At 44.1% G+C, this 14,992-nt stretch overlaps 1 protein-coding gene across 1 annotated transcript; it reads left to right on the top strand.

The window, feature by feature from the left end:
* Window positions 1-2,361: 2,361 nt before the first annotated feature.
* Window positions 2,362-14,962, top strand: gpcpd1 (glycerophosphocholine phosphodiesterase 1). Its single transcript, XM_076044523.1, has 20 exons — window positions 2,362-2,643; window positions 2,747-2,828; window positions 3,157-3,244; window positions 3,336-3,420; window positions 4,433-4,508; window positions 5,272-5,313; window positions 5,524-5,647; window positions 5,818-6,058; window positions 6,542-6,704; window positions 6,809-6,938; window positions 7,025-7,079; window positions 7,473-7,565; window positions 7,668-7,745; window positions 7,995-8,034; window positions 8,148-8,206; window positions 8,311-8,376; window positions 8,477-8,613; window positions 8,803-8,938; window positions 9,987-10,147; window positions 13,886-14,962. The coding sequence occupies exons 2-20, from the start codon at window positions 2,780-2,782 to the stop codon at window positions 14,082-14,084; spliced, it is 2,022 nt and encodes a 673-aa protein (XP_075900638.1). The 5' UTR covers window positions 2,362-2,643; window positions 2,747-2,779; the 3' UTR covers window positions 14,085-14,962.
* Window positions 14,963-14,992: the final 30 nt, after the last annotated feature.

Here is a 14,992-nt window from a genome sequence, read left to right as displayed (position 1 = left end):
TTGGAGAGATGCTGACGGCTCAGCTGCACTCTGCTGAATATCAGCAGCATCGTGCTTTGCCGTTGTCTGTGTTCCCTGCTTTATTAAATCCGAGTGATATCTGTCCTGTAACTTTCAGACATAAGATGAGATCTTTCATAGCGGCATAGATATTACATCAATGAAAATAACTTCAGTGAAGAGCAGAAAGAGAGAAACAAACTGGTGGTGATTTACCGAGCAGTGAAGGGAGATAAAGCTCCGGACAAAAGTGAGATAAGGCCCCGGACATAGCTTCTGATTTGACAGACAATGCAGACGTGCAATAGCTAAAAGCAGCTACATTAAAAAAAAAAAAAAAAAAAAAAATGTCTTCAGTCTGTATCACTCACCATGTTTCTTAGTGTCAATGTGAAGTGCTATTTTTCATTTTATTTTAATCAACAGACCAAAATAACAAATCTGTGAATATTTTATATTATATGAATAGATCAAACTGTTTGAATTATGCCTTGGTTCACTGATTAATTGATTAGTGTCAGTATTTCTCAGTGTTGACAAAGTTTGTTCTTTCTTCTATTCAAGGATTCTCATACATTTGTCTTACATTACTAACAACTTGCATAGTTGTCCAGTGCTCGCTACACTCAACTTATCTTATTACTGCTCTGCAGCGACGTCGTTGTGCAGTGATGTTCAATCAGTAAAGAATGTCCTAACAATACAGTTCAAATTTGCACTTTTCTCTTTTTGTGTTTACGTCAGTGTTTTTCCCTTTTGCTTTATCCACTAGAGGGCGCCCAAAGCGAAATTTACAAAGCTTCTGTGAGCAAAATGCGGTCTCCAAGCGTTGTAGTTTTTGGTTGAAACACCACATACCAAAACCAATACTAACCCACGACTTGTGTTTTGTTTTTGTTTTGTTTTTTAACACAAAATGTTGCCATTGGAGACTTAAATAATTCAGCTCTGTTGTATGAGCTGTTTAAATGAAGTAGAAAATAACCCCGGAGTGTATTGCGCTGAGCAACAGCAAATTATTATAGGCGAACACAAATTGAAATGGTCTCTTCCATTTCTGTGCTCATTCGACATTTCTGTGTTTGTTTTGTTGCTTAAGTTGCCTTCCTTATTCTCGAGGGACCTTTTAATACATGGAATATGTACAATACTCGTTTGTTTTGTTGTGTTTTAAGAGTGGCTCTAAACAGGCGAAGAGAAAGTCGCAGCTGATCCCCCTCTTTTAGTCCTGGACAAGTGAGCTCTAAACACCACGTCACCGAGTCGCCGCGGAGGCAAAACTCGGCCAAGTCATCAAATATTTACATTTCAGCGAGCTTTCGTAGTACAGGCTTCCCCTTTAACTTTAGCCCACACTGACATGCGCATTCAAACGTAACGTAACAAAAACTTAATTTGTTTTCTTTTTTATTTGAATAACCTTAAGGCACATTTTCTATGCTGTCACCCTCAAGAAGTCTGTTTCCTGATTTAAAAGATTCCCCTGCCCCTTCTTAAACCAAAAATAAATAAATAAATAAATAAATAAATACAAATGTTTTTATTTTATTTTTATTTTTTTCCGAAAACACAATGCAGTGCATTTCCTCGGTTCATTTAACAGTATGTTTACACACATTAGTGTTTTCCCAGCACTCAGTGCGTAAACGTTTGTTACTGCCCACAGATACCCTAGTAAGTTGTTTTGTACTCCAAATGGCTGCAATGAAAACTTATCAGATCAAAGTATGCGAAGTTAACAATCTTGTTTCCTGGGGTTTTCTCCATCTCTGTGATATTTCCGCATATTTGTTCCTCGCACACTGTGGTAAGGTACTTTGTTGGCACAAATAACCACGACTATTATCATTATGTTTACTAAGGCTTGGACACGTGCGGGCAAAACGTCACGTGACATACCAGTAGAGTACAGGGAGACGTTTCGTCTGAAATCCGGAGCAGGGCGGTTTGAACCAGCTCCGTCAAGCGGTAGTGGAAAACAGGAAGCCCTGCGACCCGGCTTTCGAAATAAAACACTTGGCCCTTCAAAGGAAAGTGAATACCATAATATTAGAACAGTATATACCACACCTTCTTAGTTGGGTGTTCTGTCAACCTAAATTGTGACGTTTTAGTGAATGACCGGCTCACTGGTAGTTTATTGGCACTGTGTTCTCTCGCCGTTATTAGCTTTACATGCACATGCATATTTAAATTAATTCCTCAGGTCGTTTGTTTTGTCATTAGTCGCTAGGTGCATATGTTTGTGACCAATGCTGTCTTCTCTTTGTACGGGTTTTCTTTGCTCAGCGGCTTTCTCAGGTCAACAAGCTCTACCTTTACTTTGAAAGTGATCACCGGAAGCTTTGACCTTCACGCGAATATAGCGGTTTATAGTCAAGTGTTCCGTCCCCAGTCGTCAAGGTCCCGCGTTACGCTGTCAGAGATAGCGCATCAGCAACGTCGAGATACTATATCGGAGTTTATAAATATTTATTCGCCGACCTTTTCACAGCAGCGCTATGAACGTCGGTGGACCAGGGGAGTTCGCTTTGCTCTCGCCCGTACAGACTTAGCTGCAGTGCGGCTGAACCGGCTGCGCCCTGCCCGCTTTCCGAAGCGTCCACGACTCCAACGAGCCGCACAGCTGCCCAAATCCTCAAGGTAACCCCATTTTGCCCGTATTCATGTCCATTTTTGCAATACATTAGCCGATGTAAAGTCTCCTTTTTTTCTTCTTTTTTTTTGCCTTTTATTTCTCCGACAGCTAAGTTCTGCCTTTTGTCAGTGCACATAAAGCATGGAGACCTATGAGGTGACTCTGGTCGTCAGAGGTGAAACATCCCCAGGTAATACATATGGATACGTTTATTTACTATATTTACTTATTTTGTAGCAATGCCTAAACGAAGTGCTATATATGCTAGTGTGTGCGCGTGCGCGCGCGTGCGCGCGCTTTAATTTTAGACGTGACAGCAAACGCGCATGCGAATATTCATGAATATGAACGTGCTGATGTTTTCAGTATTTGCGTTGTTTCCACACTTAACTGCACGTGGCGACGCTATTGCTTTGATGTCATCATGTTCTGCCCCTGCAGCGATTGAGTAATTTTAGCTCTCGAATCCAAATAGTGGGATCGGGCTCATTGGGCTCCCTTTGCTTTAACTCTTTCAGGTGAGGTGGTTGCCGTCGTTGGTGGCTGTGAGGCCCTGGGGAGCTGGTGCCACCAGAAAGCTGTGATCTTGTCTCCTGTTGGCGACGGGTGCAGTACTTCTCTTTTACGTACTGGACGATCAAAATGGCCATTTCTGCCTCCTGTATCAACGTTGACATTGTCCAGCTTTCCTTTCCAGGCTGATATGGACGGCAACGGTCACTGTGCCACAAGGGGGGGTTATCAAGTATCGCTATTTTAAGGGCTTCTTTCTTAAGCCAAAGGTGAGCAGAGACTTCCTGTTCCTTTTTTTTTTTTTTTTTTAACCAACTCTATTGATATTGATACGTGTGAGTGTTATTGTCAAAGTCTTGCACAAGTGTTGCTAAAATGTTAGCGGTGTGTGTTTAGAAGTGGAAACTGGTTTCATTAGATGTTTAGGAAAGATGAGAACTACTGAAGCAATGGGCCCCTGGGTATGATTCTGCACATATCAATGCTTTGTTACAAGTTTTTGTTCATGTCGTTAAAAGATGGGTGGAGGAAAAACTTTGACCCCATACACTTAACGCACAAGCTGGCGTTAGGCACGGTGCCAGGTGTCGCTAGTCAAGATTGGAAAACAAAACAAATGTGAGGCCAGCTTCTTCTTAGACGTGTGCAAACGTGCTCAGGTTCAGGAATTGTTTGGAAAAGAAATAAGTCAAGGCATTGACTTTTGACTATATAAATGACCTGTTTTACTAAGTCCATGAATGTGGAGCTTTCGCATCGTCAGTCAACAGTTAATGCAAAGTCAAACAGCCACTTTTCACTGTTGGGCTTAAAAATACTTGAGGTCATTCCCAGAACACAAAAGGTAGTTTGTGTTCAATTCCTGAATAAATATAAATTTAAAAAAAAACCCTGTTATTTTATACTTTTTATTTTTTGTTAGTGTACATCAGTGAGCACAATGCTGACATGGTATTTTTCAACTCGTTCACTTATCATCTGATTCTCCTGGTCTTCTAGCTCATGGTGACCCAAGTACAGATAAAGAGAGCCTCGTAATGCGTCACTCCAGTCATCTGGCAGAGTTATTTTTCTTTTTCCCTTTGCTAATAAAGCCACATTTCAGATTGCAACCCATGATGGCTGGCGGGCCTACATGGTGGTTGGTGAATATGCCAGTTCTGATTCACTCTTCCCCCCCCCCTCGTCCCAAAAAGCCAAGCAGCCGCGGCAGGCCAGAACGAGCGAAGAGGTGCAATGTGTTTTGATCTGCGAACCCTAACACTGTACCAAACTTTGCAGAGTGCAGGTGGCCCCCCTCAAGTGATAGTCAATATGTGGGAGACCCATCAACAGCCACGCACGATGAACCCCACAGGTATAGAACAACAAGGTTGATGGTTGGGTTTGGGAAAGAAACGTGTGCCGTACTCAAACCCCTCTCCCCCGACCTCGCATCACAGGCACGACTTGTCCACCAACATGCAAAATAGAACCCAGTTTGTTTTTGTTAACCAAATTTTTTTTCTTTTTTTTTTCTTTGTCAGAACGTTTGTCAGCCAGAACTGGTTAGGTGTCCTGTTTGGTTGCCAAATTGCAGCAGGTCTTTTTTTTTTTTTTTTCTTTTCTAATAATAACAACTGGCAGCACTCCACTAACAGATGGAGCTGCTGCAGCACAGCAAAAGACGTCACAGCGTCGATCTCTCTGGGTTAAAAAAAAAACAAAAAAAAAAACATGGCTTTGTGTTTGTTGCAACGCTGACGTGGCTCATTCAAAATGGACCCGATAGAAAGAATAGTTGCTGCTGCTTTTGTCTGATATAATTCACGACCCTCCCGCCTGTCACCCCCTCCCCCTTTTCCTCTCTATCAAATTTAACTGAAATGTTCCCCTCTCTTTATTTCCTGCTTTATCAACATGCTCATACCTGTTAAGATTCCATTTATTTTTTTAGTTACCTGCGTGCATATCAAACTCAGAGAAATTCAGTACAGGCTCCTTTTTGTCTGAGCTCTTTCTCAAACTCCAAAACATAATTTGCTCAGAGACATTGCTCTAGTTTGATCTATCTATCTCTGCTTTGGCAGCGTTGCGATGTCCTGAGTCGTGTGTCTAACGTGCTTCTCCTTCTATCGCAGAACCGTTCTTGAACATTGACGACGGCGAGTTTGGAATTCACAGTAAGTTGCATTAATCCCATGCACCGTCAGCAGATTTTACTGTATGTGCAACCATGGGAACTAAACTCACCGCCGACCTCATTGCAGTGACTTCCTGTTAGTGCAACAAAGGTTTAGAATGCTATAACAAAGCAAGCAGTCCCTGCCCCTGCATTGTCCTTGAGATAAAGTGCCTGACCCTCCCTGTTCCGGCCTTCTCTTTCTGCTCAGATGGGCTGAGCTGCGTTGACTCCGGATGGCTGACGTGCCAGACGGAGATTCGCCTGCGTCTGCACTACTCCAAGGCGGCTCCAGTGTCCATCACCAAGAAGAAATTCAAGAAGTCTCGCTTCAGGTGAGGGCCACCCCCGGCGGAACTTAAATCCGACACCGGGCGGAGAGAAAGTGCCGACTTGAGAGCGACACCGATGCACATCCTTTTCCCTGAAATCCACTACTGGAGTGTGTTAGCAAAAACAAAAAACCAACATGGTGACGGACGCACTCTATCCCCATCTTGAACAGGATCAAGCTGACGCTGGAGGGCGTCGAGGAGGAGGAAGACGAGGAGGAAGACCAACTCAGCCCTTCGTCCCTGCACAAGATGACCACCACGCTGGAGATCAGCATGATCAGCGCCAACGGCTACAAGTCGCGCCACTCCCAGCCCGAATGTGGCTACGCGTTGGAGCCCTCCAAGTGGACCGAGTACAGCATCCACACCATGGACCCGGACAACCTGGAGCTCACCTTTGAGTTCTTTGAGGTGATACCGCCTGATCCGACACCTCAGAATAATGAGGAACTCTAGTCCTGGACCCAGAGTGAAGCCCTTAATTTCTCTGAGCGATAAGGGGAATAAATGAGAGGACAGAAATGAATGTAAAATCAAGATATATGTAATTATGCAGCAAAGAAAAACATGTGAAATAACTCTAAATATGCTTTTTATGAAACACTTTTATTGCACTTTTAGTACACTTATTGTTTCCCCACATAATTCCATGTGTGTTTACACATAGTTTTGATGCCTTCAGTTGGAAACTGCAGTGTTAATAGTCATGAGAATGAAAGAAAAGACGTTAAATTCATAGGGCGTGTCCAAACTTTTGACTTGTAGTGTATTCAGAGAAATGTAAATAAAAAAAGAGCATAAGCACCATGACACCATAGAACCAACCATACTTGTCATTTTGACTGCAACATTTCAGTTTCCGTGGTTAAACATGGCTTGTAAATCCACTTTCAGGAGGACCTGGGCGAACACGTCGTCCAGGGCGACGCACACCCAGGCCATGTGGGCACAGCCTGCCTCCTCTCCTCCTCCTTCCGGGAGAGCGGCAAGGACATCGGGCTGGTCACGCTTCCCATCATGGGCCGGAATTCCAGGCAGACCATCGGGAAAGTCAAAGGTAAGACAGACGACCGGCGCGGCCGGATGTCGTCGCCAAGAGTCGGTCGGGCTCACAGCGGACTTTCTCTCTCTCTCTCTCTCTCTCTCGTCCCCCGGTTCCAGTGGACTACCTGGTGATCCGGCCCATCCAGGGGCTGCAGTGCGACATGAGCGCCTCCTTCGCCAAGTACTGGAAGAAGAGAAGCACCCTGGACGTCGGTCACAGAGGAGCCGGCAGCTCGTCCGCAGCCAAGTGAGTCAACGACTCGCAGTGAGCTTGCAGCTGGCATCCCATCGCCTCGTAATAATCACAGTTTCTCCACTGACTTGTGTTTGCAGGCATCACAGGATCAGGGAGAACACAATAGCTTCATTCAAAAGTGCTGCCAAGCATGTAAGTCACTCAAGGGTGTTGATGCAAATTTAGTTTGTTTGTTTTTCCACTGAAATTGGGAGCCTTCATCGCTCCAGGATATTTGGCAGTTTGGAGCAATTTAGAGGCAGATTGTCTGTTCAGGTTGTGTGTCGGTCTTGCAGGCGGACGCTTTGCCCACGGCACCATCAATTTTAATTGCTCAACATTTCCCAAAACAAAATGGCTCAGAGCAACTTCAGCCTCGGAGTGACTCTGCAGCTTTGACAATGTGTTTGGTTCTCTTCAAAAATCCCACTTTCACTTTTAGTTGTGTTAGGAAGTCGTACGTGACTAACCTTGAATTTCCTTCTTCTTTTTTTTTTTTTTTGTTGGCTAAGAATTTGTCTGTCCAAACACGATACGATCTTGCAGGGTGCAGCCTACGTGGAGTTTGACGTCCACCTCTCCAAGGACGATGTGCCCATCATCTACCACGACCTCACCTGCTGCATTTCCACCAAGACTGTAAACGAGCCGCCCGCCTCATCTTTTGTTTCTGCTGCACGCACGTCTTATGCAACAGTTTTGTATTTTTTAAAACAAATTTTCGTTGTTTCTGGTTCACAGAAAAATGACAAAACTGCGCGGGAGCTAATTGAGGTTCCTGTTAAAGACCTGACGTTTGATCAGCTGCAGCTTCTGAAGGTAAAAGATGAAAAAAGAGAAAACTTAACAAACAAAACCCACCGTGACGCGATTCGTCACTGCCATTTTGCTGCGAGTGTGAGTTCCACATAATCCCAGTGAACTTGCAGCTTGGAGAACAAGGCTCATGATTAAAATCTTTAAGGGATTTGGCTGATTAAAAATCAAAAGACTTTTGCTGAGGATAAACAGCAAGTGAATGAAGCAGTTTTGCGTCATCATATTTTGGTTCTCCCCCCCCCCCCACAGCTGGCCCACTCACAGGAGCAGAAAGAAGAAGATGACAAGGGTGAGTTAGTGGAGCAGCTGCAGACGCTGCAGACTCATAAATCATTTATTGCAGAAGGGTCCAATCATCGTCATCATTTGTCTCCTTTGTTTTTTCTTTCCTTCTGGGTTCAGATGTTCTGGATGAGGGGGATGAAGTGGACGAGCACCAGCCGTTCCCGTCGCTCTCCCAGGTAAACTCCTCTGCAGTTTGTCCTGACTTCCTGTTTTTTTTAAATCATTTATTCCCACTGCGTTTACATAAAAAACACCTCATCCACCTTCTCCCTCTGTGCAGATTTTCCAGGCCATTCCTGAACACGTGGGTTTCAACATCGAGCTGAAATGGATCTGTCAGAACAAGGTGCGCACACTCGTCCGGCGGCAAAAGGGGGAAGGGGGGTTTGTTGATCCACGCGATTCCGGTGAATAAATTCAATAAATGCGATGGTGTTTGCCAACAGGACGGGTCGTGGGCCGAGAACCTGTCTTCCTACTTCAACATGAACGCCTTCCTGGACATCATCCTGTCCTGCATACTGAAGAACGGCGGCAACCGCCGCATTGTCTTCTCCTGCTTCGACCCAGACATCTGCACAATGTAAGCAGGCAATCCCATAAAGCATTCATTCACCGGCACCTGCCTAAATAAAGAGGCACTTAGGGTGCGTGGTCGAGCCACAACACCCTAATCCAGCGCTGCCGCGTTAATCCGGTAATAGCGCAAGGTTTGCGTTGAGCTCCAGCTGGTGTTTGACCTGCGTGTATTTCTGTCCTGGCCTCCCCGCAGGGTGCGTCACAAGCAGAACAAGTACCCCATCCTCTTCCTGACTCAGGGAATTTCTGACAAGTATCCCGAGCTGATGGACGTCCGCTGCCAGACCACGCAGATCGCCATCAGTTTTGCCCAGAGTGAAAATATCTTGGTGAGCATTTGTGGCATAAGTCAAAAGATTCATCACGGAACTGTTGTTGTTGTTGTTGTTGGATTTTTTTTTTTTTTTTTTTATGAAAATGGCAGAAAGCAACATAACTAAGCCAGACTTTGATTATAAAATCCTACCGAATTGCTGAACCGGTAAATAGTTACACATGGATTACTGCATATTTTCCCATTTCCTGCACCCAACCATGAACCATTTTGCCTTCTTCCCAATTCAAAGAGCATGGCCGTCCTATTAAAATGACCATAACTATTGAATTATGGTCATCTTAACTGTTCTTCTGACGTACTTGCACTACACGTCCCACCTTGGAGGAAGAAAATTTTGGTCGCTAGAAGCCCAAATTTGACGTGGCTGTATCTTGAGGGATCCCGATGAACCTGCAAGCTTCAATCCCCTAATAGAACCATAAAGGTCTGACGTCATCCAATCTCAAATGTTAAAAGCAAGACCTGTCGAGCTCGTTCCCTGTCAAAGACTGCGGAGCCGCCCAATTTCTTAAGTGCTTTTATAAGTCGGACAGGTATTTTGCAAAACACGTCGCCTGCGAGCAGGGTTTGGCAGGTTGTCTTGCCGTCTAAAGCCCATAAAACAAAGTGCATGGCGTATGCATTATTCTGTTCAGAGCACCTGGTGCAGGCGTGCTGGCCTCAGCAAACTCAGAATTATTTCTTCAGACATAGATAGATAGACAGATAGATGTACTTTATTGGGAAACTGGGAAACTATGCAAAATGCATTTAAGAAGTAGAAAAAAAAGGTAATCTCAATGATGAATAAAGCTATGAGTGACACTCCAATGATTGCAATGCCCCTCAGGTGGTTTAAACATTAGTTTAAACCTGATGACTGAGCGCTGGTCTGAACAAGAGCAAACAGCCTCAGGCCAGTGTTTGCAACAGCGCAGTCAGACCGACCAGACTTGGGTAGTGTTAGTAATCACATACAGAGCTCAAAGGGCTGTAATTGCTACTTTTTGCCCGTTACGGCGGATTCGTGTAATTGAAAGCCGGACTCGCTTCTTTTCCAGGGTATCAGCGGCCACACGGAGGAGCTGCTGAAAAACATCTCCTACATCGGCGACGCCCAGTCGAAGGGCCTGGTGGTTTTCAGTTGGGGGGACGACAACAACGACCACGAGAACAGGAGGAAGCTGCGGGAGGAGGGCATTGACGGCCTCATCTACGACAGGTAGGTCGGCGCACGGCCTCGCCGACTCCACATCAGCTTATCTGATCAACCCACAAAGGGTGGTGTGATGGCCCGACTGCCGGCAAGGGGAAGTCACGTCCAGACACTCACTGAACCAAGACGGGACGATCTCAAAGGTTTTCCTTTGCCACGTTTCTGGGAAAGTAAATACTCCCGGCAAATGCGCATGTATTGCGCCGTTGAAGCGCTGGTTTATGTGACCTCATGAAGTCTCAATGAATGTTGTTGTGTATAATGGTGTTTGAATAGTTATCGAAAGAAGGGATGTACAAAAAAGATTCAATGGAATAGTGAAAGCTGAGGAAGAGTGAAAAATTAAGAATTTATAAGATTATTTCGACAGGACAGTGCCTATTAGTGAACAGTGAGTACATGAGTACTCACTGTAAATACCCCTGACTTAGCACGGCTGCTAAATTTCATCCGTAGTCCCCAATAAAATACAACAATTGACATAAAAAGTCTATAAACATTCACAGATAGTCTAAAAGTCAGACACTCTCTAATATCTCTCTCTATCATGGGAAGCTTGTTCCATTGTGAACATCCTTGACATTGACAACACGTTATGAGGATTTGCATAATTTAGGGGTTCCACAGATGGAGGAAAAAAAATAATTACATGGGTTCCTTGGGCCAGAAGAGTTGTCCCAGATACGGTGGAGCTCCAAAACAATGAAGGCTCTCTGCTTGTGTGTGTGTGTGTGTGTGTGTGTGTGTGTGTGTGTGTGTGTGTGTGTGTGTGTGTGTGTGTGTGTGTGTGTGTGTGTGTGTGTGTGTGTGTGTGTGTGTGTGTGTGTGTGTGTGTGTGTGTGTGTGTGTGTTATCATATCTTATTCCAAAAGGAAGCAGGTGTGACAACACACTGCAGCCATAACAGGACACAGATTCCTGTGTTTATTTTGTGCAAAACTCGTCTTTCCAGGAAGGAACGAACCCTGCCACACTCAGGCACAGTCCGTCTAACATTGGATGGTTGCGTAACCTATTTTTATTGGCCATGCAACCCTATTTAATGCCTGGGGTGTTATTTAAATAGTTAGTCACGCACTTTGTTGCTGATTGATATATCAAGTGATATGTTTTATATGGGCAGTTGTAAGTATTTATTGGGGACGATGTCCCACTAATGAGGAGGTGTTGACCGCTGAGGGTCAACTATGCACTGCCATGAAAAACAAACAGAATATAAGGTGATGTGGTTGCTGGGCTGCACAAAGCTGTGTTTTGGTGGGGTTTTTTTGTTTTTTGTTTTTTCTGATCGGCTCAGTCTCGCTGCTTCAGCCGTTTCACTTCTGCACCGACTGACCGTACACACACTCGATGTTTGCCGCAGATGTCTGCGTGCACTTTGGCCCCGACTGTCTGAGGGTCGAGCAGGAAAGCTGAGCCGTGACCTTCTCCGGGGAAGTGTCTCTTCCGCATTGTTGTGATAACTTGTGCCTCTGTCTTCCAGAATTTGTGAATGTTTGGGGCCGTATTTTGACCCAGATTCTTCACATTCCCGTAATGTCTCTCTGGTTGCTGGCTGCGTTTGTTGGTTTTGTTTCATTTGCTCACGTTACTTGTGGCTTTTGTATGATTTCTTTTTTTTCATCTTACTACCTGCCTGAACGCTTGGACTTGACTCACTAAACAGTTGTTATTTTTGCAAGTTTTCACATTAACAAGCAAACAAACAAAACAGATGAATTAAGCATACCATTGTGAGTTTAAAAAAACAACTAATTTACATATATGTATATACATTCACATACACAAAATAAAATAAAAATAAATAAAATAAAGAAGAGAGGAAAAAAGGGAAATAAGAAGTTAATACACCAGGCCTAGTATATAACCGGTTTGTGGCAGGTGCAATGCCAACACTGCCACTCCTTTACCAGTCTCATGAAATAATTTTTCCAAAATGTTATGTCGATTTTGCTGTTTTCGACATGAGAGATGAATGGCTGCCAGGCCTTTTTAAAATCTTGTCTGTAGATCCATTGAGAGTGGACCTAATCTCTCGCTGTAGGAACCGCATTAGATCTCCAATCCAGTGTGAGTGTGCGGCTGGAGCCCCATCCTAACATTTCAGAAGAGTTAGTCGTCTTGAAATAAGCGATGCGAAAGCATTTGATTATGTTCTTGTCAAATATGATGCAAATGTGTATTTTTTAGCAAATAAAAACGCAGCACAATTATTAAATCAGCTTTGGGATTTGCAGAAGTAGGTCATATGATATGCAGCTTTTTTCTTTTTTGCTAATAATCTGCCAGTAAGAGCATTAAAGCCTAGAGTCCCCACTCAGAGAGAAGTGGTGCGTAAGCATGGTAGAATCCTAAGTGGTTCCTGCTGAAAGTCCCCTGTGTGAGAAGTTCCTCTAGTGTGGATGATGATTTCTTGGCAGTGATGCAGGACAGTTTCCCTGCCACACTTCACTTTGCACGACTTGCATGACTTGCTTTTGGTGAACCGACGAGTCAACTTGGTGCTGGTCTAAACTGGCCTGCTCACTGCCACGTCAGCAGTCACAGGTGTGTTTTTTTGTTGTTTTTTTTGTTTTTCAAAGCATCCTTTCATAACACCTGGTCTGGTCATGACTCAGTGGAAACTCAGCTATGGCCTGTTTTTCTGTTTTGTTTTTTTGGCCTGTCTGTTTTGGTTTGAAGTTTACCACAGTGTCACACAGAGAGGGGTTGGTTGAGTTTGCAAGCTTGTACTGCGGCCTGTTTTCTTAATGAATGGCCTGATGACACTGGATCAATAAGCCTGACTTGACTTGACATGAGAACAACAAGAAATCTTGCATGGTGTCTTTTATTTCCCTTTCAATGAGAAACTTTCAATACAAGGCTGATATAAAGTTGGAGGCAGAGAAAATAAGGGAACGTAACAGACTAGAATTTTTTTAAAGTAATTATTTATAACTAGTTGGATGGCTACCAGTTTAGTCCTTCCCATTGCTACAGTGTCCGCATGCGTGCTGTAAAAAATGAGTGTATTGCAACTGAACTCAACCTGCCTGAAGCGAAGGACTCATTGTGTGTTTTCCTGAATTTAGTCGATTTTGACTTGCAGCACAATGCTGTGCACTATCTTGGATGCCTTACTGTGTCGGTAATGATTGATTGAAAACAAAACTGGTGACACAGGTTCTGCTTTTTCATATGAAAATGCAGAACCTGTGTCACTTGGAAAATGTGACACACATGAAAAATGAAAAATTTTCATATGATGCAAAATGAGCTACACCTTTCACCTCCTTCCACTTGTCAGAAAGCGTGTGCTAAAGCCCACAGCTCTGAGAATCAGCCTTTTGTGATGTCACAAAGGGTACTGATACGGCAAGGAAACCTCTTCCAGGGTCATGGTCATGATTTCCTGCCTCTGAGGCCACCTTGCGTCCTCCGTGTTGTTGTCCTCTTCCTCTTGTGGAACTTGGAGCATTTTAGCAGGAAGCTAAAACCGTGATTTTCTTCCCGTGTGTGCTGTAAACAGAGGGCTAAACGTGCCATTTTATAAAAGCCATGGAATCTTGTATCGTACTGGACCTTTTTCTATTAGCTGTATTCTTATGTCTGTTGTCCGGCAGATGTTATGAAACTGCATTCCAACTTGAATTCAGCACCTTTTTTTTTTTCTTTTTTTTTTCATTTTGGGCCTTGAGTAACAGAACCGTGTCAGATTCTAGTGGACTTTCCCTAAAACTGCGCCTCCTTCCTTTCTTTCAGCATCTGCGAGGAACGGGGAGAGCAGCCAAACATCTTCCAGGTAGAGGAGCAGCACTCGCTGCAGGAGGTGATCACCGAGGAGACCCTCAAGAGCTGCACCTGCTCCTGCTACTCGGTGCCCTGCACCATGGCCCCCTGCCAGAACTCCAAGGTCCGTGCGGGCAGCGCCGAGTCCGACTCGGGCCTCAGCTCCTCCTAATCTCTCCGGAAGCACCCCACTGCTTGCACGCACACTTTAGCGGATCCCCACGGGGATGGTTAAGTCTTCATGACTTCATTTTATGTAAATAGTTCAGAGTTGATGCAGAATTGTCACTGAGGTGTCCCACTACTACTCAAGATGTCCACAGGAGGGAAAGTCCAAATCACCGTTCCACTAGATTATTTCGTGCCAGGTTGTATTTTATCTTCACGAATGTTGCTTTGTTTATGCTTTTGATTTAAACTGGTCAGTGCTTTTGCCAAAATCTGAAGCCAGTGACACTTTCAGAAAACATAGTTATTGGTTGTGTCCAATGTATTTATTTTGCCAATAGTTTGCCTAGGAAAATGTCCTAAAAACACGATTTGTATAGACACAATAAGCCGTAAATATTTTTACCATTTTTTTTTTCCTTTTTTCTTTTTTTTGCACGTAGCCACGACCAAGTGGATTGTGTCCAAAAGTGGTGGACCACGACTGCTTTTACCATATTTTACTATATCCAACGTGTCATCACCCAGAATGCAACTCTGTAGTTTTCAAACGTCTCCAGGAGCGGACTGCTGTACTTCAATGTCCGTCTACAGGGGTTTCAGGATATTTTGTTTTAAATGCCACATTGTGTCGTGTAAATAGATAAAAACTGAGAAGGCCTTATTGAGGGGCAGACATGCCGATGATGTCCTGCCTTTTAGTTCCACTGTCACTGATACCTCACTTGTCACGTGACCACAGCTTTGATGTATGTACGGCATAAACAAACTCTTCCTTGCTGAGACGACGAATGGCCCTGCAGGGAGGATAATGTTGATTGTGTACAATTATCAAGTGCCACTGCAAGACAGTGCAAATTGTAAATAAAGTTCAAATCAACAGTTCTGTTCCTGTGCCTGTGTTATTTTCCT

The sequence above is a fragment of the Nelusetta ayraudi genome, unplaced genomic scaffold, assembly GCF_046127955.1.
Source record: "Nelusetta ayraudi isolate G7.1 ecotype Tasmania unplaced genomic scaffold, CSIRO-AGI_Nayr_v1 ptg000082l, whole genome shotgun sequence".
Lineage (NCBI taxonomy): Eukaryota > Metazoa > Chordata > Actinopteri > Tetraodontiformes > Monacanthidae > Nelusetta > Nelusetta ayraudi.
The sequence above is the reverse complement of the archived record's forward strand: the minus strand, read 5'-3'. Positions and strand labels throughout refer to the sequence as shown.

Coding starts and splice junctions, on each gene's coding strand:
- gpcpd1 (XM_076044523.1), top strand. CDS start 2,780: ATGGAGACCTATGAGGTGACTCTGGTCGTCAGAGGTGAAACATCCCCA. Junction 3,245..3,335: donor TTGTCTCCTGTTGGCGACGG/GTGCAGTACTTC, acceptor TTTCCTTTCCAG/GCTGATATGGACGGCAACGG. Junction 6,939..7,024: donor GGCAGCTCGTCCGCAGCCAA/GTGAGTCAACGA, acceptor TTGTGTTTGCAG/GCATCACAGGATCAGGGAGA.